The sequence below is a fragment of the Rosa chinensis genome, chromosome 5 (genome assembly GCF_002994745.2).
Source record: "Rosa chinensis cultivar Old Blush chromosome 5, RchiOBHm-V2, whole genome shotgun sequence".
NCBI lineage: Eukaryota > Viridiplantae > Streptophyta > Magnoliopsida > Rosales > Rosaceae > Rosa > Rosa chinensis.
The window spans coordinates 10,765,951-10,790,801 of NC_037092.1; the positions used below are offsets into that span (position 1 = coordinate 10,765,951).

The following is a 24,851-nucleotide window of genomic DNA, read 5'->3' on the forward strand; positions in this document are numbered from 1 at the left end:
TCAATGTCAGAACCTATCCCTGAGAACGTAGAGATCTCTGTAAATTACACTAGTGTACATAGGACGTGGGAACGAAGCTCCATCATCATTGATGATGTATTCGCGTATTCAGTGGCGCGTGAGATTATTGAGACCGATGACATCGAACCACGCTCCGTTGATGAATGCCAACGTAGAGCTGATTGGCCAAAATGGAAAGATGCGATCCAGGCAGAACTTGATTCTCTAGCGAAAAGAAAGGTATTTGGCAAAGTTGCACCAATACCGCCCAACACTAAACCAGTTGGTCACAAATGGGTATTCGTTAGAAAGCGTAATGAGAAAAACGAGATTGTAAGATACAAAGCTCTCCTTGTAGCGCAAGGCTTCTCACAACGCCCTGGAATCGACTACGAGGAGACCTATTCTCTTGTAATGGACATCATTACGTTCCGCTACCTTGTCAGTTTGGTAGTTTCTGAAAAACTGAACATGCAGCTTATGGATGTGGTTACTGTGTATCTATATGGGGATCTAGATACGGAAATATACATGAAGATTCCAGATGGACTTCAGTTACCCAAATCAAGTGGCTCTAAACCACAGAGCGCGTTGGCGATTAGATTGAAACGCTCACTATATGGATTAAAACAATCTGGACGGATGTGGTATAACCGTCTAAGTGACTACTTGATTGGAAAGGGATATGTCAACAATGAACTATGCCCATGTGTGTTCATAAAAAGGACAAGTTCCGGATTTGCAATAGTAGCGGTTTATGTTGATGACATGAACATAATTGGCACCCTTAAAGAGTTAAGGGAAACTGCTGAACACTTGAAATCCGAGTTTGAGAGAAAGATCTTGGGAAAACATGGTTTTGCCTCAGTTTAGAACTTGAGCACCGTAGAGATGGTATCCTGATTCATCAATCAGCTTATACCCAAAAGATGCTTAGGCGTTTCAACACTGATAAGATTAAGCCTTCAAGCACCCCAATGGTCGTCCGTAGTCTTGATCCAAAGAAGGATCCATTCCGTCCAAAAGATGACGACGAAGAAGTGCTAGAGGCAAAAGTGCCCTACCTAAGTGTAATAGGCGCATTATTGTACTTAGCTCAATGCACAAGACCGGACATCCCATTCGCTGTGAACTTGCTAGTGAGATATAGCTCTGCACCAACACGACGCCATTGGACTGGTGTTAAAGATATCTTTCGATACCTAAGTGGTACGATTGATATGGGCTTGTTCTATCCCTACAGAGAGATGATGGATTTGGATCCATCAAATGCCAGGGACGCCACACATGGTGGACTGCGTTCCCTCTCCCCATCCCAAAACGATATAAGTGTTTTGGAAGGTTTTGCTGATGCTGGGTATCTCTCTGACCTACACAAAGGTCGCTCCCAAACTGGTTATGTTTTCACCATGGGAAAGACCGCGATATCTTGGAGGTCTACAAAGCACACCTTAGTCGCTACCTCTTCAAATCATGCAGAGATTATTGCTCTTCACGAAGCAGTTCGTGAATGTATATGGCTTCGATCCATAGTTATGCATGTTCGAAGAAATTGTGGTCTAAAGTCTACCATAGATGAGCCAACGAGCATTTATGAGGATAATGCTGCTTGCATTGAACAAATAAAGCAAGGCTACATCAAAGGCAATAACACCAAGCATATATTGCCCAAATTCTTCTACAATCAGCAACAACAGAAGCTCCTCAAGATCAAAGTGAACCAGGTTCGATCTCAGGACAATGTGGTAGACTTGTTTACTAAGTCATTGCCCAAATCCACGTTCGAGAAACATGTGGCAAGAATTGGTTTGCAAAAATTATCTGAACTCCCATGATCGTAGTCATCAAGGGGAGACGCAGACATCAGGGGGAGATGTCTACATGTTAGTCTCGAATCGTGAAGGGTGTGTTGTGCTCTTTTTCCCCTTCGACCGAAGTTATTTTTGTCCCACTGGGTTTTTGTTACTCGGCAAGGTTTTTAACGAGGCAACGAGAGAAGCACCGTGTTTGGACAACACAAGGGGGAGTGTTTAAGGATATCTCTATTTGTGTTTTATCCAAACTCTAAGTTACTTGACCTAGTGGTAATAGGGTTCAATTAGAATAATCTAGAGATTATCTTTCCTTGTATGATTCTAACTCTATGCATTCTAATCCTCTATATAAAGAGGCCCCTATTATCAATGAGAACACACAGCGAATTTCTCTCAATTTCTAATTCCCTAAAACAACTAATAAGTTAATTTGATTCAATTTGTAAATTCAAAAGTAACATATCTTAAAACATTAAAGGATTAAATTCTGCTTATTACCTTGTACTTTCGAGGGTTCATCAGTTCAGTCCCTACACTTCTAATTTAATCAGAAAAGTCCTTGCACTCTCCAATTTCATCAAATCAATCCAATCCATCACTATTCCGTCAATTTTTGCTGTTAAAATGCTGACGTGGGACCTTCTCATAGGAAAAATTCTCAAACTACCCATCGCTAGTCAACCCGTTGACGTGTTAGTGTTGTGAATGCAGATGGGTAGTTTGGAAATTTTCTCTGAAAATTGACAGAGAGGTGATGGATTGGATTGATTTGATGAAATTAGAGAGGGCAATGACTTTTCTGATTAAATTAGAAGTGCAGGGACTGAACTGATGAACCATTGAAAGTACAGGGTAGTAAGCAGAATTTAGTTCAACATTAAATTTATGTTAGATGCAATGAGATTGGTGTACGTTAGATTGTTATCTAGCTTGAGCAACCTAGCCTCCTTCGCCGGAGAAATTTTAGAGTAGCTCTTGATCTTTTTGTTAGATGATTTGTGTGAGAAACTTAGCTTTAGGAAATTACATTGTAACAGTAGTAGGCTGACATTTAAATAAATGGCCTTTTTTTTTTTTTTTTTAGAATCATGTCTCTATTGTTGATCAGCCAAATTATACATAATGGGTAGTAAAATAGCTATTACTTAAGTAATTTAATTTTGTTTTAAGATAATGAAGCGCACCTGAAACTACCCTCCACCACTCATGGGAAAATGAGAAGAGGCACACGAAGTGCAAATACTTTTGGTGACATGTCTAAAAGCTGGGGAATCACAAACTCCTCCCCTATGGAAGGAGAAATTCTTACAACATTAAAATTTAGAGGTAAAAATTAAAGGAAAGGCCAAAAAATAAATAAATAAAACTCGAGCCCATTTGCATAGACAACACTCACATCAGGGCCAGCAACCAGGAAAACTTCCTTACATAGCCGGACCTGACATGAGGCCCGTGAGTCAGCTGACTCAGGCCCGGTGTCTCGTCAGGGCCTAATTTTTTTTTTCTAGGGGTATTTAAAAAAACTATTAAGTAAATAAAATATAAGTCTTTTACTAAACGATAAGATTGGTTTAGTTAGCAAGTTGCATTCATTTCTTTTATGTTACTCCTAGCTTAGGTTCGAATCCCCTCTTTGTTGAGTTTTTTTTTTTTTTTTAATAATTTTTTTGGCCATTTCTTTTTCTTTTCTATAAAAAATATAGGCCCATTTTTATTTTTCACCTCAAGTCTCAAAATCTCAAGTTCGGGCTTGCTCCCTTAAATGACCGAAAAACAAAATCACTTAATGGAATAGCCATATATAGATGACATGCACATCTTGATCATATGTACTTCAATGCATGGTGAAATATTTACTTTTTGTCGTATCAGGTCTTGTTGTAAAGCTGAGTCGAATGGGTCAATTTTGTTGTTAAATTTTTGTGATCGGTAAATGTTGCATACCAAAATCAATCTTAAGGTCTTAGGGAGACATTATTTTAAAGTTCAAATACAGGTTAGTTAAGAATACAACATAACAACCAAACTTTCAAAACCAAACACCTTAGTGTCATTCCCTTCTTCTTCTTCACTGTGAACCTCAAAGTCCAAACCAGCAGGGAATGTGGCACGAAACAAATAAGCAACACATTGAACAATGTGTCATTGCAGCGTATCCTATCCTCTCAAAAGCCTGACACCATGAAAATACCATATGGAATAGATTTGAGTGATAAGGCTTTGCTTTGAACAATTTTATCAAAATTAAACAAATTGCAACTCAAAGACTTGCTGACGCAGTGTAAACCTCACCACCGAGGAAACATCACTGCGAGGCGTTTTATGTAACCCACACATAGAAAACAATCCACTAAGAAATCACATCTTACAAGAAACAAGTTGTGGTATTTAACACAACCACATTACAAGCAAAACAGCTAACTTGTTTACAACTTGCACAACCTATTCTACACAAGAACTATCTGATCTATAGTAGTATTGCTATCTGCACTGTCTCAACTTCCTTCCTCACTGATCTCATGTAACACAACAAAGAAGGAACATACAATGATCGATTAAGGAGAGTTTTTCATGAAAATGTTTTGTAAAGACTATGCAACACACACAACACACTTTTTATCTCAAAAACTCTGCTTTATAAAAACAGTTCCGAAACCTTTTATAGGGGAGCAAGACTCCCCCTCAATCAAATCTCTTTTTATCTCAAATAAGATAAACAAGGAAACCTTTTAAAACTGATTTTGATAAATACTTTCTAACTATGTGCAGATCCAATCCATATTTGATATGCATCAAGAATCTTTTAATGTTCAAATCAACTTAATCAATATGCATATCAAATTCGAAATCATATGAATGATATGGAATGAATACCACTTTAACTCAAGATCAGTGAGGTGATTCTCCTTGATTCCCTCTTCGTGATCTGATTATGCAATCTTCATCAATTTCCTTGAGCCTCCTGATAAGTAGGAGAAATACTCTCCTAGTACTTTGCAACTCTGCAATCTTCATCAATTTCCTTGAGCCTCCTGATAAGTAGGAGAAATACTCTCCTAGTACTTTGCAACTTCTGATTTCCTAGTAACTTCGGGAAAGTCATGTGTTGAATGGTGATAGTCCAATATACTTACACACCACATTCTAGATGTAGTTACTACTTACTATGTACTGAGAATGAAGTAGTACTGCACTGCTCGATCGGTGCCATACAACATGTAGTTGCAGGATAATAATTTGTTTTCCATATATTGATTCATGATCGACCACGCAGAGTATATATAACGCAAGATCATAAATAAGAGAGCAAGACCTTTATCTATATTAAAAAAGAAAACAATAGTACCACTAGAAAATATGATCCAAAACAACTGCCAAACGTAATTTAACTTGCTTAACAAGAATCAACCAAATAGCTAGAATGAATTTTAAAAAGCAAAATTCAACACACACACAAAGTATATCTTCCAACATTAGTAATCAGCCTGCAAGGGGATTAAGCACATGTCCCATAAACAGCAGTGTTCCAGCCTTGTCTTCCCTGATGACAACCATGAGTGGGTGATCCTCCACAAAGTCTTCTTTTTTAGGCTCATAATCATCATCACTACATTTACAGTCACAGTCATCTACATAAACAGTAGCAGCTGCAGCTGTTGTTCTCTGTTCATCAACTTCAATCAAGCATTCATGACATATTGCCCCAGAGGGTTTAACACCAGTCCTAGTTTCTCCAGAATACCCGAGGCTTCAAACGCCGAAGAAAACTTAAACTTTGGAATCAAGAATTCACCCACTTCAACCCAGTCTAGGTTTGTACTCTTCAGATGACCATTTATAAAACCGGATTCTGAACAAACTCTCTCAGCTAGAGATGGCAGCCCATCTCTTTCATCTGGATGAAGCAAGCACATAGAGAAACATCGGCCGTCATCTTCACCTGTTTCGTAAAAAAGTTTCAAGACTTTAAAGACATCAAAAGCCAAGGTGGGAGTCACTGCTCGTCAAGTCGTCATAAAAGGTACTCCCTTGACCGAGTCCCCATTGAGAAGGTGGAACTCATGATCCTTCTCTTTTGTGTAGGGTTCATGGAAGCGGTAGCTCTCTCTCCAAGAGGCATTGAAGTATAAAGCATTTGCAAAGATGCGTCCTGTTTCGTTGGTGACTGAGTTTAGAGGAAGAATCTCAGTGATAAGGCCTTTTGTCTCCTTCTTCTCCCATGAATTAACTTCAACTCTCACTTTACCGGGGTTGGCCTTGAAATCTACTTGCTTTAGGGAAGCCTTGTAAGACTCGCACACCACCTCTTGGTAAGAATCCTCAAGAGGTTTAGACTCGTCTGTCCATAAACCGTTGGCCAAGTTCAAACATGACCCGCCTTTGGCCGATCCATCGGCTAGAACGGAAGTGATGAGATGGTAGGCTACGGAGTTAAGGTGGTCGAAGGACATGGACTTGAGAAAAGAAAGAAACGTACTGATCAAGATCGGAACCAGTTTTCCCAGCGGCTACTATGCTCAGCACGATGTGGATGGATAGTGGCTAGTACACCATGTTTGTGTTCTTGAACTCAGTTTGAAGGAGTTGCTTCGTGATCTCCAGTCCCACGTCGGTTTGTTGCTGATGGATTGTTTGAGATCCGTTGTTGTTGTTTTTCGTTTTTTGTTTGAAGGTACAATTGGGTTTTTGAGATCTATGGCTGGGCGAGGCGCTCAGGCTTTAGGAAGAACAAAACAAATATATAGAGAGGGCCCTTCCACTAAATAACATTTTTTTAAGCCATTTTAAGGGATATGGTGTGAGACTCACTTTTTGATCATATTTCAGCATCTCAACCATCCAGTTTTTAGGTTCTAATATATAAATCACTTCTACAAATGTTCATCCAAATTGGTGACCGTTAATGTATCGAACTAGATTAAATCAATGGATGAACTAAATCTGTCCAACTTGAACCATTCGTGTTCAACTACCTAGGATCTAAGTCCTGAGTTCAAGTCACCATGGGGGTAGGAGTGAAATCCTTTGATCCTCTTTAAAAAAAAAAAAAAAAAAACCATTCGTGTTCATAACTAGTAAATCACTATTATGAATGTCTTAAGGATTATCAATTTGGCTGAAAACTTGCAGAAATGATTTACTAACTAAACAGTTTAGATGTGAACTTGTGATCGAAAAATAAGTCTAATAAGTTATCCCTTAAATTGGCCCCAAAAAGTTAGAAGGGCCCTGTGTGTGTATGACAAAGCAAAACAATATCTTGTATTAAGAGAGGAAAGTAAGTTGTAATTTTCTAAACCCTTTAGGGTTTGGAGGTGGAAGGCACCTTGTACCTTGAGAAAAAAAAAAAGACAATTAAGAACATATATATCACGTACGTAGGTTGTTTGGAACCACAGATACGTGGTAGTTCATGACTACTTAATAGTTTCTCTGAGTCAGTGAGTTGTCTCCGAGTCCCTTCTCTCTAAAATTTAGAAGAGTGAGGGTTTCCTTTGATATGGTCGCGGGGTCGTGTTGAAGGTTACAATTGATCGTTGTGTTAACATCGTGGATTCTTTCTACGTATGTTTGCTTTCTTGGAGTGTATTAGAGAGGGGTGGAGAACTGGGTCTTCTTTTCTGTCCAGAATGGAGGAGGAGCTTGGCAGTCTTGTGCGACAGTTAGCATTGACCGAGGAGGAGGCGGAGGTGATTGTTCTCCCGGATGATCCAAAGATCTGGAAACCTAAGAAGTTTTTGTTGGTCGGCAGGCTATTGACTAATAAGCCCTATTGCAAGGAGGTGCTTATTGGGATGATGCGATCTCTCTGGACTCCGAAGAAGGGTATGTATGAGAGATCTCGTGTTACTGCTTTGGCTTTGGAGGGGAGTGATCGGATCACTTTCTCATTTACTCGCGGGTATGATCAGAATAGAGTTCTACATGGCAGTCCATGGCATTTTGACAAAGCCTTGTTTGCGGTGGCAACCACGGATGGGATGGACGACCCACTTCAAATCCCTCTTAATATGCAGTTTTTCTGGATTAGGGCTCGGGGTATCCCACCGTTGTTTATGGATAAGGAGACGGGGGTGCGAATTGGTAATGCGGTAGGTAGGTTGATGAGCCAGAGCATGGGATCTATCTTGGAACAACGTTAAAGGTTGTTGATGTAGAGAAACCCCTCAGAAGGATGGCAGCGGTTTGGCTTCCAGGGCAAACTAAGGTGTCGTACTTTGATCTGGACTATATGAAGCTGCTAAGAAGGGGTTTGCGGTGAGTGTTTACAGGAGGAGAGGAGTGATTTCAGCTGGTAACTCAGGGCGTTCTAAATGTCCCTCCGTGATGGGTCCGGTTACGACCCATCACGAGCCATGAATACTATATGTTGGAATTGCCAAGGGCTTGAGAACCCTTGGACAGTTGATGGACTTAAAGGGATGTTATTCCTCATTAATCCCAAACTGGTTTTTCTTTGTGAAACGTGGTGTTTCCAAGGGGGAGATGCTTTCCATGAAGAAATCGTTGGGGTGGAAGAATTGTTTTTCAGTTTTTTGTAGTTTTCGAAAAAAGAAGAAGCATAAGGGTTACAATAGAGGTGGGGGTCTTTATATCTTATGGAAGGATGAGATTAAGGTGAGTCTTTTGTCCTATTCTAAATGTCATATCGATGTGATTGTGGGAGGTTCATCAAATGAGGGAAGGTGGCGTTTTACTAGAATATATGGCTACTCTAAGGTTACGGACCGTCATCGCACTTGGGAATTGCTCAAAACTCTAAGCCAACAATGTACTCTTCCATGGCTAATCGAAGGAGATTTTAATAAGATACTGTGGGCACATGAGAAGGAGGGTGGTCCTATGAGGTGTTTACGGAAGATGGAGGCTTTTAGAGAGACAATGGATGTTTACGGTGTTAAAGATTTGATGTTCTCAGGTCCTAGCTTCACTTGGAGGGGAAACCGACATGGGGAGGTGATAAAGGTACGGTTGGATCGTTTCTTTGCCTCCAACTCTTGGTTAGAGCTTTTTCCTCTCTCAAGGGTGATGCATGTTCACCCAAACAAGAGTGATCATCTACCTATTTTAATTGAAATTAGGGCACGGAAGCGGAGAAGTAAAAGAAAGAGGAAGAAAAGGTTTCGATTCGAAGAACTTTGGCATCATGAGGATGACTGTTTGCAAGCAGTACAGAATGGTTGGTGGGGCACTAATGGGGAGGAGCCTCTAAGGGCAGTATGCAACAAGATACATAATACACGGGAAGCTCTTATTGAGTGGAGTGCGTCGAAGTTTGGTAGCTTAAAAAAGGAAATTGAAGTGGCGCGGGCTCAGTTGGCAGTGGGTTTTGATTCTAGTGTTAGTGAACAGATCAAGGAGATGAGGAGTTTGCTGGAGAACAAACTTAGTGAACTACTACAGAGGGAGCAATTGTTTTGGAAGCAGAGAGCAAAAGTTTTCTGGCTTTCTGATGGTGATATGAAAACTAAATTTTTTCACCAAAGAGCTACTAATAGGAGGAGGAAGAATACAATCAAAGGGCTCTTTGATGATGATGGGAATTGGTGTACTGATGATAAGGATTTGGAACATGTTGTGCTCAGTTATTTTTAGTCTTTGTTTTCTACTTCAACTCCTACTAACATACAGGAAGTGGTTAGTGTGTTGCCCAGATTTGTAACATCCGACATGAATGAGCAGCTTAGTAGGGTGATTGAAGCGGAGGAAGTCTTCACTGCTCTAAAGCAAATGCATCCTTCAAAATCACCGGGTCAGATGGTTTTTCCCCGGGTTTTTATCAACACTTTTGGGAGGTTGTAGGTGGAGATGTGGTAGCGGCAATCAGAGAATTTATAGGAAATGATGAGCTACTAAGACAGGTTAATCACACGAGTGTTACGCTGATCCCAAAGGTCAAAGCACCGGAGACAATGGCACAGCTACGCCCAATAAGCCTCTGTAATGTGTTGTACAAAATTGGGTCCAAGGTTCTTGCTAATCGTATGAAGCCTTTGTTGTATGATTCGATTAGTCCCTATTAAAGTGCTTTTATGCCTGGGAGGCTCATCTCGGACAACTCATTAGTGGCCTTTGAAATTTCACATTTCCTGAAGAATCGAAGAAGCGGTAAGAAAGGATATGCTGCTCTAAAGCTTGACCTGAGTAAGGTTTATGATAGGGTTGAGTGGCCCTTTTTAGAGGCAGTTATGGTGCGTTTGGGGTTCAACAGGGTTTGGATTGACTGGATTCTTAGTTGTGTTTGAACTGTCTCTTATGAGTTTATTGTGAATGGGGAACCACGAGGGAGAATCCGTCCGAAGCGTGGACTGAGGGAAGGTGATTCAATTTCACCTTATCTTTTTCTATTGTGCGTAGAGGTTCTTTCCAAGTTGATCTCTACAGCTGAACAACGACATGATATACATGGGGTGCAAATTTGTCGGGCGGCTCCTAGTGTGAGTCATCTGTTCTTTGCAGATGACTCTTTCATCTTCTTTAAAGCTGAATTTGACGAGTGTTTGGAGCTGAAGGACATTCTCGCTAACTATGAAAGAGCTTCTGGGCAATTTGTCAATTATGAGAAGAGTAGTATCTCTTTTAGCAGGAATGTACCTCGCCTTCGACAAGATTGTATACCTTTTGTTTTGGGGGTTTCTCGTGTGGATAAGCATGAAAAGTATCTCGGTTTTCCAATCGAGCTAAGTTATTCGAAGACAGATGCTTTTAGCTTTCTAGTTGAACGTGTGAAGAAGAGAACTCAGGGCTAGCGTGAAAAAACCCTAAGTATTGCAGGGAAAGAGATTTTGGTAAAAGTTGTAGCCTAGTCCATTCCAAACTATGTCATGAGTTGTTTCGAGCTCCCACATCACCTCTGCAATGAATTGTACTGTGTGATGGCTCAGTTTTAGTGGGGTGATAGAGTGGAGGATTCTAAGGTCCACTGGCTCGCATGGGATAAACTGTGTACTCCTAAGTCAGAGGGGGGCTTAGGTTTTAGAGATATGCATACCTTCAATCTGTCATTGCTTGCCAAGCAGGGTTGGAGGTTGTTACAGCAGCCTTCTTCTCTTATTGTTCAGTTATTTAAGGCCAAATATCATCCCCATACTGATTTCTTAGGAGCGGAGCTTCAGAGTGGGGTTTCATTTACATGGAGGAGCATATTGGCCGGTAGGGAGTTATTGAAGAATGGTTTACGATACCAGGTAAGGCGTGGAGATTGTATTAAAATCTGGAACGATCCGTGGCTACCTTTGCCTCATACCTTCAGGCCTTCTCTCTCCCTATGATTGGTACTGAGGATTGGTTGGTGAGTGATTTGATTGATTGGGACGGGAAGGAGTGGTTGGAGGATATTGTTTTCGAGTTATTTTCTCGTGAGGAGGCTGAACTCATCACAGAAATCCCTATAAGCTTGCGCGAACCAGATGATAGGTATATGTGGCATTATGATCAGAAAGGTTTTTATGGTGAAGAGCTGTTATAACGTTGCACGGAGTACTCCTACTGTGAAGGGGGTGACCGGAGCATCATCTTCTGTTGGCAACGTTGTTGGGAAGTATTGGAAGGCTATATGGCAGAGTAATGTTCCACCCAAGGTACGTGCTTTCATTTGGAGGTTGGTGAAAGGCATTGTTCCAACTAAGAAAAATTTGCTCAAAAGGCATGTTACTTTGCCGGATGGGTTGTGTGTCATTTGTCATAAGTTTCTGGAGGATGAGTTGCAAGTGTTTAAGAATTGTAAAATGGTGGCTCTTTTCTTGTTGAGTTCCCCATTAGCGTTAGTTTCTTCTAACCATGTAGCTCTTTCTATGGGGGATTGGGTGTAACGGCCCAAGCTACACCTCACCAGCTTAAGCACGTCACAGTGCCGCGAGACTCTAAAACATAAACCGAATGCTCGATTTACATTCTAGAGAACCGCTAGGCATTTTGTTTGAAAACCTTTCGTAGAAACACAGCGGAAGCTACAAATACTTTTGAGGTGAAAAAATTTGTTTCAATCAGCTAAAGCTTGGAATTAGTGTTCACAAAAAGGGTACGCACTTCAAAGAACAAGAGTGTGACTGGATTTGACACTCAGTTGACTGTTTACAGGTCTCGGAATACGAAGTTCAAGAAATAAAAAGGTAATTTACCGAATTTGATCTGCACACCCAGCTCCATCCGCTATTGTCCCGTTACCAGTGCACAGTACCTGCATCCAAACTGTTGTAGGGGTGAGCTTTCGTTCTCGCTGCTCTACAGGAACTCTACCACGACTAGGTTTGAAACCAGTAAATATATATTTGGGATCCCAGTATGAAAATAAGCTTAAACCAAACATTTTAAGGAACGACAAACTTTAAAAACTCGATGCATGATTAGAAAACTACGTGCGCTTTACCTGATGGCGTGGTTCCATAGAACCAATATCTGACCTTACCAGTCACAGAGCGCCAACTTATCACACTAGCTACACACACGGAACCGGGTCGTCATTGCGACTGCACATCATCCGACCGGTGTAGCTAACCCTCCGGAGGTTTAGGGGTGGCTAATCCCCAAGGAAGTCATCGACCACCTTTCCGCTCTCACCCACCGCCATCAACAATCTTATACGCACGTTAACTTAAAAACATATTAAATTTGAACTAACAAAATACTTTCATCATGCATCACGTATATAAACAAATATGGAAAACCACTAGCCAATAGAGAGTCCCGAGTCCCCTACCTGGATTTCGAAGCTTTACCATTTCACGTTGTTCGGAAATCACGAATCTTCCGTTCCTCGGGTAGCTGGAGTCCTAAGTTCCGACATTTCGATAGTTAATAACTTTTGAACAGTTAAACGAAATCTCAACGATTAATATATCGTCCAACCCCAACTTTTCCTGGTTTAACCAGGAGTTGACCAAGGGTTGACCACATTTGACCATGTTTGACCAATCGAGGTAGATTTGATAATTACCTAAATTATCGAACATTCACTTGAAGTTACGTTATCGACCAAACATATATTGAGTGCACCCGATTTACTAAGGCCACCCAATATATATATATATATATATATATATATATATATAATTCTTCTCTTTACTCATTATCAAACCGCAAAATACACAAACAAACTAATAACAACTTGACTAACGAAAGATCTCAAATTTACTTAATAGTTTTGTCGCATAGTAATTCGACGGAATTTACTATGGACACCGAAGCTTCATGACCTGACCATTTTTCAAACTTTTCACAACAATTAATCTCTTCCATTGAAATATTTATTCCTTGCCAAGTTCACTAGCAATACTTATCAACCATCTTAACCAACACGAGCAGAACATCAACAACCAAACCTTAACTAGTCAGCTATGCTTCCACAATCACAATCCACTCAAATCAACACATAACCCATTCTGCACACTCAATCAAACTTATGACCGAGATATTTCAATCTCAACCAAACCACCCAACTCAGTTCATCAAGTTTCGATTGTCACAACAAGGGTAATAAGGTTCAAATTATACCTTCAAGAATTGATTTAAGCCAAACCCAGTTTCCTACACACTGCCGAAGCTGGTTTGAGGAAGAACTGATGTTTTTGGTGCTACAACCTAGCGTGATCCTTGAGGCCCGGCCTACAGATGCTGTCCAGCCAAAAACGAAGCCCAGAAAGGACGGAAGAGTCGCCGGCGTCGAAGAACACAGTAGCCCGAGGCCAAACCCAGACACGAAATTGTCAACACTCGATCAAATTTAAAAAAAAAATTAATTATACAGACATGTAGAGCTTGACGAGAGGATGAAGTTCCCTACCAAAGGCAGCCCAAACGGTGGCCGGAGTCGCCGGAAATTGCAGAGGTTGCTGGAGACAGGTCGGGGCTTCTCGTTGTCTGCTCTCCGTTCGCAGTCGCTGCATGTATGATCTGAGACCATAGGAACGTAGGCGACGGCCAGACGAAGCTTTTTCCGGTGGTCCTCCGCAGAGAGATGGCCGGAGGGGTGATTTCCAGTCGGGTCGCGAGTTGCAGTTCGGGTCAGAGAGCTCTGATGCTCTCTCGAGTGTTCTGGATCAATCTGACTTGGTCCTCCTCTCTTTTAAAGTGAAATTGATGGTCCAGATCAATCGGTGGAGAGGATAAACGACCCAGATTGCACCCCCTAGTTTTCTTTAATTAATTTTATAAAATCCCACAACTTCGAAAAATCACGATAAATGGCCCGAGTAGCCGAATAATCCTCCGAAAATTTCCACGAACTCGTCGTGTCGTGTACTTTAATATCCAACTCTCAAATTGAGGTTTGCACTTGATGAAAATTTCTGAAAATCCTCTCGGGCGCGTGGATGATCACAGAGATCGTTAAACAATTTCTCGAACGATCTCCACTAAACTCGACACACTTTTCCGGGGCTCACATTGGGTGTTTGATATGATGGACAAAATGACTTCACAACAAAGGGAGCTTTTCTTTGTCTTGCTGTGGGTTTTGTGGAAGGAGAGGAATAACGTTGTCTGGAAGGCTGGTGTCTTTCAAAGTTGGAACTCAATATGTTGGGCTGCTCGTTGGTTGGAGGACTATTAGCTAGTCCATAAATCAGTCAGTAGAAAGGGAAAGAGGCAGCAGGTATTTTGGCGTTTCCCACCCAGTGGCAGACTCAAAATTAATGTGGATGGAGCATTCCGAATTGATAAGGGGAAAGGTGGTATCGGTGTGGTGGTTAGGAATGAGCAAGGGTTGTGCTTGGCTGCCCTAGCAAGGCCTTTCAATCATGTGGCTTCAGCCTTACACATGGAGGCAGAAGCATTGAGGGGTGGGCTTCTCATTGCAATTCACCAAGGATGGGATGATGTGGATATAGAGTGTGACTGTGCAGTTCTTGCAGCAGCAGTTGCACATACAACTGAGAATTTGTCAGATATTGGTCGCCTCGTGGAGGATTGTAAGTCTTACATACAAGCTTTCAATTCTTTACAAGTGCGACACATTTTTAGAGAAGCAAACAGCGTAGCCAATAGGTTAGCGCATGTTGCTAGAATGCTAGTTACTCTTATGTTGATGAGTATTAGTTAGACGAAACTCCTGCTATTATTCAAGACGTTCTCGATGAGGATATTATTAAAGCTTGTAATGTAACCCGGAGTGAAGGTCTAATGTCCCCTCCGAGGTCTAACGCCTTTACTACTCACTTGAATAATCAGAATTAAGGGTGTTTCCCCTATCTCTATCTTTCAAAAAAATATATATATATATCACGTACGTAAGACCATATATAAGAGCAACTTCTCCGATTTTATTCCAAGCCATCTTTGAATCCTAGCCGACTTTCAAGCGTGTCTCGTCCGGCGGTTGCTGGCATATCTACCGTTGCTGTTGCCGAACGACAATGTTTTTCTAAAGACTCACATGTGGCCTTTCGGGTTTGGTTTTTGGCTTGGAGTTTGACAGCAGCAGCGCTGGATTCAGGTTCATTGTTGTGCTGAAGCATGGAGATTGACAGTGGTGTTGCAGCGATGGCGGCGGCAATATGAGGGACGTCCACGCAGTGGTAGGTGGCAGGTGGCAGGTGGCTTATTGTGTTGCTGATTTGTATCCTTTGGTTAAGGTCGTGATATGTGTCCTTTGGTTCGGGTCTTCTTCTGCACGAGTTCGCTGATGATCCGGTGCTGGTGGTGTTCCTCATGGTGGCGCCGGCATTGAGCGATGTTGTTGTAGGCGGATTCGCAGAGTGCGGCACTGGTTTGGTTTTGGGCTAGAGATTGTTGGGCTCGGGCGGAAAAAATCTGGGTCCTTATGTTGTGGCCTTTATTTAGTTTAGTTTTGCTTTTTCTAATAATTCTCTATTTGCTTGTTAGTTGTTAATGAGTGCCACTAAGTATAGTTTTACTTTACTTGGCCTATTTGCTATTATAGCTTATAAGCTCGCTTTATTAAGTGAGAACGAGATGTATAATGAGTGGTTTACTATGTATCACCGTGGTACCTTCACAGCCTCATATCTTGTTTATTTGGTCAATGGTCAATGACATTAGAGGGATATGTAATGGTCATTCTGCCTCGAGTAATGACAATCATTTTTTTTTTAGGGGAATGAAAGACTAATTCATTGATTGAGCATCATTACAATAATACCATCTTGTAATGACAATCATTGATAGATATTGATTCAAAAGAATAATACCATCTTGTAATGACAATCATTGATAGATATTGATTCAAAAGAAAATAAGAGCAACTTCTCCCATTTTGTTTCATAGAAAATGAAGAAAGTAAATAGCAAACATCAAATATAATCCATACAATAAAACTAGCTAGGAAACATTAAAGCATATCTTCTAACAACATTATTCAGTCACCAAGAGGATTGAGCACATGTCCCATGAACAGCACCGTTCCGGTCCTATCTTCCTTTATGAGAAACATGAATGGGTGATCCGCCACAAAGTCTTCTTTCTTTTTAATCCTATAATCTTCACACATAGCAAAACACATATCATCAACAGTAGCAGCTGCAGCTGTTGTGTCTTTTTCATTAACTTCAATTATGGCTTGATGATACATCTCCGAGGAACGAGCCGTCAGCCCTAGTTTCCACAGAATATCGGAGGCTTCAAACCTAGTAGAAATCTTGAACTTTGGGATCAAGAATTTACCAACCTCAACACGTTCCCACGATCTAAGGTGAACATCTATAAACCCAGGCTCTGAACAAACTCTATGCGCCAGAGCTGGCAGCCCATCTATTGCACCTGGAAGAAGCAACCACATAGAAAAGGATCGGCAATCCTCGTAGTCTTCACTTGCTTGGTAAGGAAGTCTCAAGGCTTTGAAGCCTTCGAAGGCAGTAATACAGTGCTCAGCACTGCTGGTCATGAAAGGTACTTTATCGACTATGTCTCCCCCCAGAAGGTGAAACACATCCTCTTTGGTCTCTGATTCATGGAAGTATTCATCGTACCATGTTGCTTTGAAGTATAAAGCATTTGCACTAATGCGAATCCCATTCGCTGAGCCTGGAGGAAGAATCTCAGGGATGAGGCCTCGAGTCTGTTCCTCCACCCATGCATTCACTTCAGTTCTCACCTCCTCGGAACTGGTTCCCATAGTGACTTGCTTAATTGAGGCCTTGTAAGAATTGCACAGAACCTGTTGGTAAGATGATTCGAGAGAATGAGGCTCGCGGACCCAAAGACCATTGGCGAAGTTCAAACATGGACCACAACTGGCGGAGCCATCGGCTAAAACGGCCGTGACTAGGTTGAAGGCTAGGGAGTTGAGGTCGTTGGTGGACTTGGACTTGAGGACAGATAGAAACTGGTCCAGAGAAGGACCGGTTTCATCAGCGGCTATCATGCTAAGCAAAATATGGATGGATAGAGGCGAGTACACCATGTTCTCGTCCTTCAATTCTGTTTGAAGGAGTTGCTTGGTTATCTCCAATGCGACGTCGGTTTGGTTACTAATCGTTTCTTTGAGAGCGTTGAGAGCTTCGAAATCCATTGTTGGTGGTTGCTTGGAGAGGAAGGAGGTGAAAAGCTGAGGAGATCGGCCGTGTAAATATTGCAGAATGAAATAGTGCTAGCTTTAGGTTTCTGTGGGATTAGGGTTTTAACACATAACCAAAATTGTATTTTAGAACAAATGGTTTCTAATTTTTTTTTAATAAATTATAATCAAAATAGGTGATCTAAATCTATTAGGAAACTTAGTCCTAATCAGAAAAGGAACATATCAGGCAATATTCGTACAAACAATGGTGTTGACCAAAATATTTACTTAGGTTTGAATTACAAACATCCTCTTTAGAGTTTCTTAGGGCAGAAATGGTTGAGCAGTATAACACATTCCTCCCTCGCAAAAGCAATTAGATCCGCCCATCTAAAATAATCTTCAGCAATATCTTTAACCACTGTGATAACCCATAGCCTCCACTTCATCTCCGTATTTCTGAGAGAAAAATATTGATTCTATAAGGTTTGAACTTCACCATCAGAACTCTCTGCTGGCTTGGTGTCACTAGATATAGCCTCAATGCCCTGAACATAAGCACCAGAAAATGCCATCAATGTTTGGAACACCTTGGGAAGGCTTGTTTTCAGATTGTCCAATATCAGGTTCTTGCTGACCTGGACTGCGTTGTGATATCTGGCTTTCTCAATTTCCACTTGCTTCTTCAAGGCTTCAGTTTTATCCCTCTTTATTGTGAAAGGATGCTTAGGGCCTAGGTCCGAGCACGCATCTCCATCGGTGAAGCTGAGCTCCATCTTTTTCTCCAAGTCAGCTAATGAATACAACTCCTTTTGCAGCCTCTTCTCGAGTTTTTCGGATTTCTTCTGCAGATTGTGCTCCTCTTCTTGCTGCAGACAAATTCTGTGGATGGCTGATAGAAGGCTCTTGATGGCCTCTGCTGCTTCCTGTAAGAACAATAAAGCATCAAACAAACATGGCAACTTCCCATACAAAAACAGTACATGAGGTAGTTAATAAAACCTTGCAGAGCATTAAGAGTTAAGACATTGTGAATTCATCAGAAAAAAATCAGTTAGTCTAGTGTTCTTAGTTCTTGAACTCTGAGAAGAATGAAAAGTTGTCCTAATTAAGTCTCTAGCACCATGGATTCCTTCCATCTTAACTAGATTACCAAACTGAACACCTACAACTCTATAATTTATTTCCTTTAACTTAGCTACTCCATACCATCACAGGACACTTTTGTTATTTGTAACCATTCAACGCTCAAAACCAATACCAAACTAGGCAGCATATGGATTCCCAGCCCCTAGAATCTGAAGGTAGAGCATGTGCAGGAGTGCAGCGTGACACCATAAGATTCCCCTCAGAATGCTATATTTAAGTTTAATTTGAATATTTGCACCATTTCCACAGCCACATAGGCTTTTCAGAAGCAATTAAAACTTGGTCTATGCATACATGAAAACTGGTTAATATTCCTTGGCAAGACACAAGTGACCATCAAACTGCCCAAGTCTCTAACCAAAATTGCAAGTTAGACTCCAAGCATTGAAACTCTAAGAACAAAAAAGTAATGGTAGCATGTCAATATATATGGTCTGCTTTTAGACTTTCAGTGACAGCATTTACACAACAGCAGTTACAATAGATCGTCAAGAATGCTCTTGGAGTGTTAAACTGTCTAGAAAATCAATGGTGCCCAGAAAAAGATCATACCTTACTTGGTGATCTATCAAGGGCAAGCTGCCATTGGTCACACAAGCAACGAACAGCAGAAGAGTACAAACTCTGTGGATGATCATCCACAGGATTATCAATGAGTTGGATCCACCTGCAAAGAGTTCTGACATATTCTTGTTGCGATTTTATGGCTTCAGAAAAGCTGTTGTTCCAACAAGATACCTCAGACTTTAGTTGAATTGCTGCTTGGCAATGATAGGTGGTGCTCAAGTCAATCTTATGAATATCAGTAAGATTATTCAACTGCTGAGAAACAAAATTCTGAACTTGGTGGCATTCATGCATCGTTCTCCATATGTGCAAAAGTCTGCAAGCCCCAAAGAAGATAATCTCAGGACAGAAGTAGATGGATACATCATACATGTTTGCCATTACTATATAATTCCACATTTAAGGCAAAGTTTTAGGCTGAAGACAAATCCGGAGAGACTAATTCAAGGTTCTTTATGAAGTCCCCGTCAAGTTAAAGACTAATTTAATACAGGTTAAGAAGAATGAAGTAATGATAATGAGATTCAGTCTAAGATACAGAACTTTGGGAGGACATATATCACCACTTCTCTATAACCATGAATGGAATGCATGATAAAAGTTTTGAAAGATGATCATTTCCCTCCATCTTAGAGAACGAGTTTCAGCAAGTCATGAAGTGAAATTTTATGTTCTACTGTCCAATGTATTTTAAGGCTAACAGAATAGCATCAGGTCATTTTGCTTTTTCAAGAAAAGAAAAATATTATGAAGAAAAATTTACTTTCTACTGTCCCCATGTACTTTAAGGCTAACATCAAGTCATTTTGCTTTTCCAAGAAAGTGATAAATCGACCACTATACCCGGAAATTAATGTGCACAACTGAGGATACAGCTCATCATCTATGAGCTTCACTATAGAAAAACGAGTACTGCTGATGGACTGCTGAAGACATAAGATGTCAGCCTCCAAACTCTCAACACTAAACCGAGTTTTCTCACTCTTGCTGCAATCCAGGTTTTCATCCTCTTGTTTTTGCAGTAATTTGGATTTCCTCTCGTATTCTAGTTTGGTAAGCTCTTCCTCCTGCATGATAAAGTGATTAAATTTAACCTAATTAAGCAGGTTTAGAAAAGGGGGGGAGAGAGAGAGAGAGAGTATTGTACATGCTAATTACATAATACAAATAACCAAAAATTGGAAAAGTATTAACCATCAACATTATAAGAATAGTCTACTTGACAATACCATGCGAAAAAGGTTAAACTGCTTAAATCAGACACCAGGAACAAAAATTATCAGGTGGAAGAACTAGTGCTGTTAATGGAGTAGTTTTTAGTCCTCTCTGCACCAAGAATAATTCAGGACTAAGGCCTTATGGATGTAGAAAACTAATGGGCTCATTCCAATCAAGCTGAGTTAGAACCAAATGGTAGCAACATCTCAGCAGACTGAATTACACACACTAACTGCAATTTCCATAATAAAATGTAGCTTGCAATTTAACGGCCATAGTATAAAGATATTCTCAACCATAATACACTAATTCCCCATCATCAAAAATTCTGCTAATCTGACGTATACGTTACAAAGATAGAGAAGTCAGTGGTTTCATGGGATGGCACATCAGAAACACTTTATCAGACAAACACACACAGATATTATAATCATCTATACCGTTCCATTTCAAATAATTTAAATGCAGCTAGATAGAAGTAAAACTCAATTTGTCAATACTATTTTTACCTTAATCTCCTTGTAAAGTTTATTTTCTGCTTCATATAACTTCCTGAGAGTGATGCAATGAGCTCCTGGCCTGCAAGGTTCACTAGGACCACTAGACTCAACAGCATCTCTTGAATATTGAAGTGCCCTAGCAGATCGGCTCCATGACAATGCACTAAAGACCTTTGCAGAATTGCACCTCTTCCCTATAAAATGTACAGTTACAATGAATCTGTGGAGGAACTTAATAGACAAAACAGCCAGTGAGCACACAGATGCAGAACCATCAACATTTCATGAATAAATAAGCTGCAAATATATGGAAGCATATAATGCAAGATTATAAATCAAGCAGGACCAATTAAAACATTTACTGATATATCCTAACAACCGTGCTGTTTTTTCTTTTGGTCAAAATGATACATATATTAACAACAACAACAAAAGGCAAATAGTAATCGCTAAGCATAATGCTTATTGGTGTCAGTTCAGGTTCATATTGCTGAAGTTGTAAGAAAAATGGTAAGGCTTGGAAGTGTGTGCATGCTCAACAAGGATAATGCTCCACCGAATTTGTTGTAATTTTGAGGTACGACAAATTAATTGTGCGATCACACTGAATACAGGTTAAGCATAAACAAAAGTGATGGTAAATTAGATACTCTGCATATCCAAGATAAGCCAAATGCATAAAAAGAGCTAGTACTTACTTTTGTTTTCATAAGTACTCTGTAGCAGAACTGTATCCCTGCCTTTGATTTCCATAAGAATAGCAATTTCCTTTAAACCAGCTGAAGATTTCAGAAAATAATCATCCAACTCCTTAGCTATACTCTCCAAGGTCCTCTTGCTTTTCCATAGTACCATGGTTGTATCTGCAGAGTCCTTAGGATATGGCCACCTCATTGTCGATGAATTATCCTCAACCGATTCTTCGAGCTGCAGTTTCTTAGGCAGCATACTCACAACATTTGCAACAGTTTCCTCTTCCTGTTCGTCTTCCACAAATTCCGAATTAGTCTCTGCCCACTTTTCCTCGTCATGTGGCTCCACTGTTTCATCATGTCTCTGATAATGCGGTGAAGACAAACCAAAAATGTCCCAAGATGATGAGTCTGGTGGGGTACTGACATCATCCTCCATAATTTCCCTGCTTTTTTCTAGGCCAGCTTCTTCTTTCCGATCATTATCCAACTTTCTCAAGTCAGGGCTGAGAGGAGGTGGTGGTGGAGGGGAAGGGGGCAAAGGGGGTGGCGGTGATGGTGGCAAGCCATAAGTAGTAGTTTCAAGCTCCAATGACTCAGACTCTGTAAATTGTCTTAGTGTTGCTCCAGTATTCCTTAATGCTCTCAAATAAACCAACTGGGCATCTGCAAATTCACCTCTAAACCTCACCAACTGCTTCATTAGCTTCCTTCTCTCCTTGCAAACCCGAACCTTTTCTTCCTTGTTAATCCTTGATGCAACACCACCCATTCTGCCAGATTGGCAAGTTCAGCAACAAAATAGTTTCTGCGCCGATGATTAAATATATAATAGTGAATTAGATAAATCAATCCCAATTGCAGGATCAGTTTTCAGTATTTGTAATCTTTTATACGATGAGTAACATAGACCAAAGGCACATCCTTATAAATACATAATGCAAATCCACTTTTCAGTTAATATTCAAGCTCAGATGATCAACTATTCAGAAACAGACAACAGTATAACCTCCATAGCCAAATTTTAGATCTTCCATTAAATGCATTCCGTAGTCTAGTCAATATGAAAAACCCAGCTAATTCCAAATCTTGCATGACATGAAAAAACAATAATTGGGTACCTTCTCTTAGTGAATTTCAAGTATCCCAGAAAACTTGTCCTTTTCACCATTAATTCATCATTCTTGCCACATCAAACACCTCCAAATCCTGAATCTGCTATCATCACCCAAAATGCATCCCTACTTCCAATGCTTCAAATCCCCCAACAAAGACAAACATATCAGTAACAAGATTTACCCACTTGCAGAAACCCCAAATCCCACACCCAAACAGAGCTGGACTAGACAGAAGTAAAATTCTATGGGTTTTGCAGCAAAGTTTCAGATATGTTTTCAAAAATGTGAACTTAGGTAAATAAATAAACATATTTAAAATAATATATAAGCCCAGACAGGATAAGAAATTAACAATGGGTCTGGCATAGAAACTGTCAATAACAGAAACACACAGAGATGGAAAGAGAAAGAAAGATCAAAGCTTTGCCCAGCAAAATCAGAAAAGAAAAAAAAGAAAAAAAAACTAAAGGACAGTTACTGCTACCACTACCAGGGATTTTGGGTTTTCAGAACATCAACACAGAAAGTAGAATCTTCCCCAAGCAAAAAGCTTTATGAGAAGAACAACAAGATAAAGATGTGGCATTTTTCATGCTTTTCAAAAGGAGACCATTATGAAAACAGAGAGAGAAAGAGAGCTTAGCACAGAACCCAATACAGAACACAGAAGCATCCAAAGCCAACAGAGGCGCAATTTAGCACAAACCTACTAATACATTACTGCTATTGGTATCAGAATGTTACTATTATATTACTTACCCAGCAAAGCAGCTCAAATCATGAACAAGAAAATGACAGAGTACAGACACTATTTCTGGGCCACTCCACGAGACAGAAGTGAGTAGTTTTTCCAGTGTCTATGTTTATGAGTATACAACTACACCAACAACCAGACCATTAAGGGCAAGGGTGCGCAGGTTAGTGTGAAGGGTAAGCGGTGCGCGTGTTAGAAGGAGGAGGTAGAGATGAACTGGGAAAAATGGTCAGGTGGGCTTTTGTCACTTTAGAGTTCAAAGCATAATTGCCAGTGTCTCTGTGTTGCTTTGCTGACCAATACTAATGTGACCCCGTGACAAGAGTTTTGTGTTTCTTCCTTTTTTCTTTTTTTTTGGTGTAGAGTTTTGTCTACCTTCTTTTGGCTTTTATCATGGACTCATTATGCTTTTCTTCTCATGCTAATCCTTTAAGTTGCACTAACCTTTCTAGCTATAAAAAGAGATAAAGCTTCACTAGACCCTTTCTTAGGTACTAAGAAAAGGATGAAGAAGTTGAGGGTCAAGCTAGATCACGTTTGATTAAGAATATATGGGTTTAAGAATTAAATTTTCGATCGAATTTTATGGTGAACAGATGTGTAGATTGAATTGTAATTGTAATTATAGAGGAGAACCGAGAATAATCAACAAAATTAGAGCATGCTAGCCTCGTGCCGAGTATGCATCAACTCAAATTGCAAATACAATTCGTTTACAAATTATAGTCGGTTATTCGATATTTGTAACAATTGAAAAGTTGTATCCTTTTACTTTGTTTATAACATTGTACATTCAGTTATTGATTCATTTTATTCATAAAGTGCGCGCACATATAACTAACAGAAAATGAAATCTCATTAGTAAGGCAAGTCTCCCTGTGGAGGGGGATTATAGTTGCACCCGATCCAAGTACCCCCATTGTCGCACCTCAATTTGGCACACCCCAGATGAGTCGTGGTATTCCAAATGACCTGCAAATAATGCCCACATTCGCCACCGACGCAAGATTTCGTCTCGTAATTGTAATATTTCTTCTCATACACCCACATGCTCACAGCATCTAAGCCGAACATCTCAATAGGGCTCGAGGCAAGGTTTTCACCGTATGGACCACCGGTATGGATAAGTTGGCAATCATGAATGTGTTTTTTGGCATAGTCAGTAGCATAACGCTCTAGTACAGGATCCCACTCCAGGTCTTTGTTACCTACCTCCCTTCGAGCAAAGTTGTGGCCGTTCAGGAAGTCTTTGATTCTGTCTTGTGCATAAATGGAATGGAGTAAGGATAAGGCTACGAGAGAAATCCAGACTGATGAAATCTTACAAAATTCCATATTGATGGTTTGTAGAGATTCTTAGGCACTGACTGATGGATCCATGTGATAATTGGTGTATTTATAGTGAAAAATGTGGACATCTACCATCTCATGATGTACGAGAGTTTAGTGCCTCAATACAATTTCCTTAACTTTCTCTCCATACGAAGAAAGAAAAATAGATGTACGAGTGAAAGTTAAGAAAATTGTATGGAGAGAAATCTCATTTATCCTTCATGCATGGCCACCACCGTGGTTTGGAATGTTG

General features: G+C 40.4%; 5 protein-coding genes across 6 annotated transcripts; 1 reads left to right on the forward strand and 4 right to left on the reverse strand.

The window, feature by feature from the left end:
* Positions 1 to 5,294: 5,294 nt before the first annotated feature.
* On the reverse strand, positions 5,295 to 6,265 carry LOC112203115 (serpin-Z1A). Its single transcript, XM_024344132.1, has 2 exons — positions 5,840 to 6,265; positions 5,295 to 5,477 (listed from the first exon to the last, which is right to left on the reverse strand). The coding sequence occupies exons 1-2, from the start codon at positions 6,263 to 6,265 to the stop codon at positions 5,295 to 5,297; spliced, it is 609 nt and encodes a 202-aa protein (XP_024199900.1).
* Positions 6,266 to 8,675: 2,410 nt separating this feature from the next.
* Positions 8,676 to 9,410, forward strand: LOC112203116. The gene has a single exon (XM_024344133.1). The coding sequence runs from the start codon at positions 8,676 to 8,678 to the stop codon at positions 9,408 to 9,410; it is 735 nt and encodes a 244-aa protein (XP_024199901.1).
* A 6,718-nt stretch (positions 9,411 to 16,128) lies between these two features.
* Positions 16,129 to 17,280, reverse strand: LOC112203117 (serpin-ZX). The gene has a single exon (XM_024344134.1). The coding sequence runs from the start codon at positions 17,278 to 17,280 to the stop codon at positions 16,129 to 16,131; it is 1,152 nt and encodes a 383-aa protein (XP_024199902.1).
* Positions 17,281 to 17,539: 259 nt separating this feature from the next.
* Positions 17,540 to 23,621, reverse strand: LOC112167084 (protein ALTERED PHOSPHATE STARVATION RESPONSE 1). Of its 2 annotated transcripts, XM_024304051.2 has the most exons (8): positions 23,272 to 23,621; positions 22,516 to 22,647; positions 21,401 to 22,202; positions 20,712 to 20,896; positions 19,828 to 20,051; positions 18,970 to 19,300; positions 17,907 to 18,194; positions 17,540 to 17,816 (listed from the first exon to the last, which is right to left on the reverse strand). In XM_024304051.2, exons 3-8 carry the CDS (start codon positions 22,164 to 22,166, stop codon positions 17,748 to 17,750), a joined length of 1,863 nt encoding a protein of 620 aa, XP_024159819.1. In that variant the 5' UTR covers positions 22,167 to 22,202; positions 22,516 to 22,647; positions 23,272 to 23,621; the 3' UTR covers positions 17,540 to 17,747. The 2 variants fall into 2 exon arrangements, with proteins under 2 accessions (XP_024159819.1, XP_024159817.1); XM_024304049.2 differs by having other exon boundaries at positions 17,540 to 18,194; positions 23,272 to 23,620.
* A 503-nt stretch (positions 23,622 to 24,124) lies between these two features.
* On the reverse strand, positions 24,125 to 24,601 carry LOC112203118 (pathogenesis-related protein 1). The gene has a single exon (XM_024344135.1). The coding sequence runs from the start codon at positions 24,599 to 24,601 to the stop codon at positions 24,125 to 24,127; it is 477 nt and encodes a 158-aa protein (XP_024199903.1).
* Positions 24,602 to 24,851: the final 250 nt, after the last annotated feature.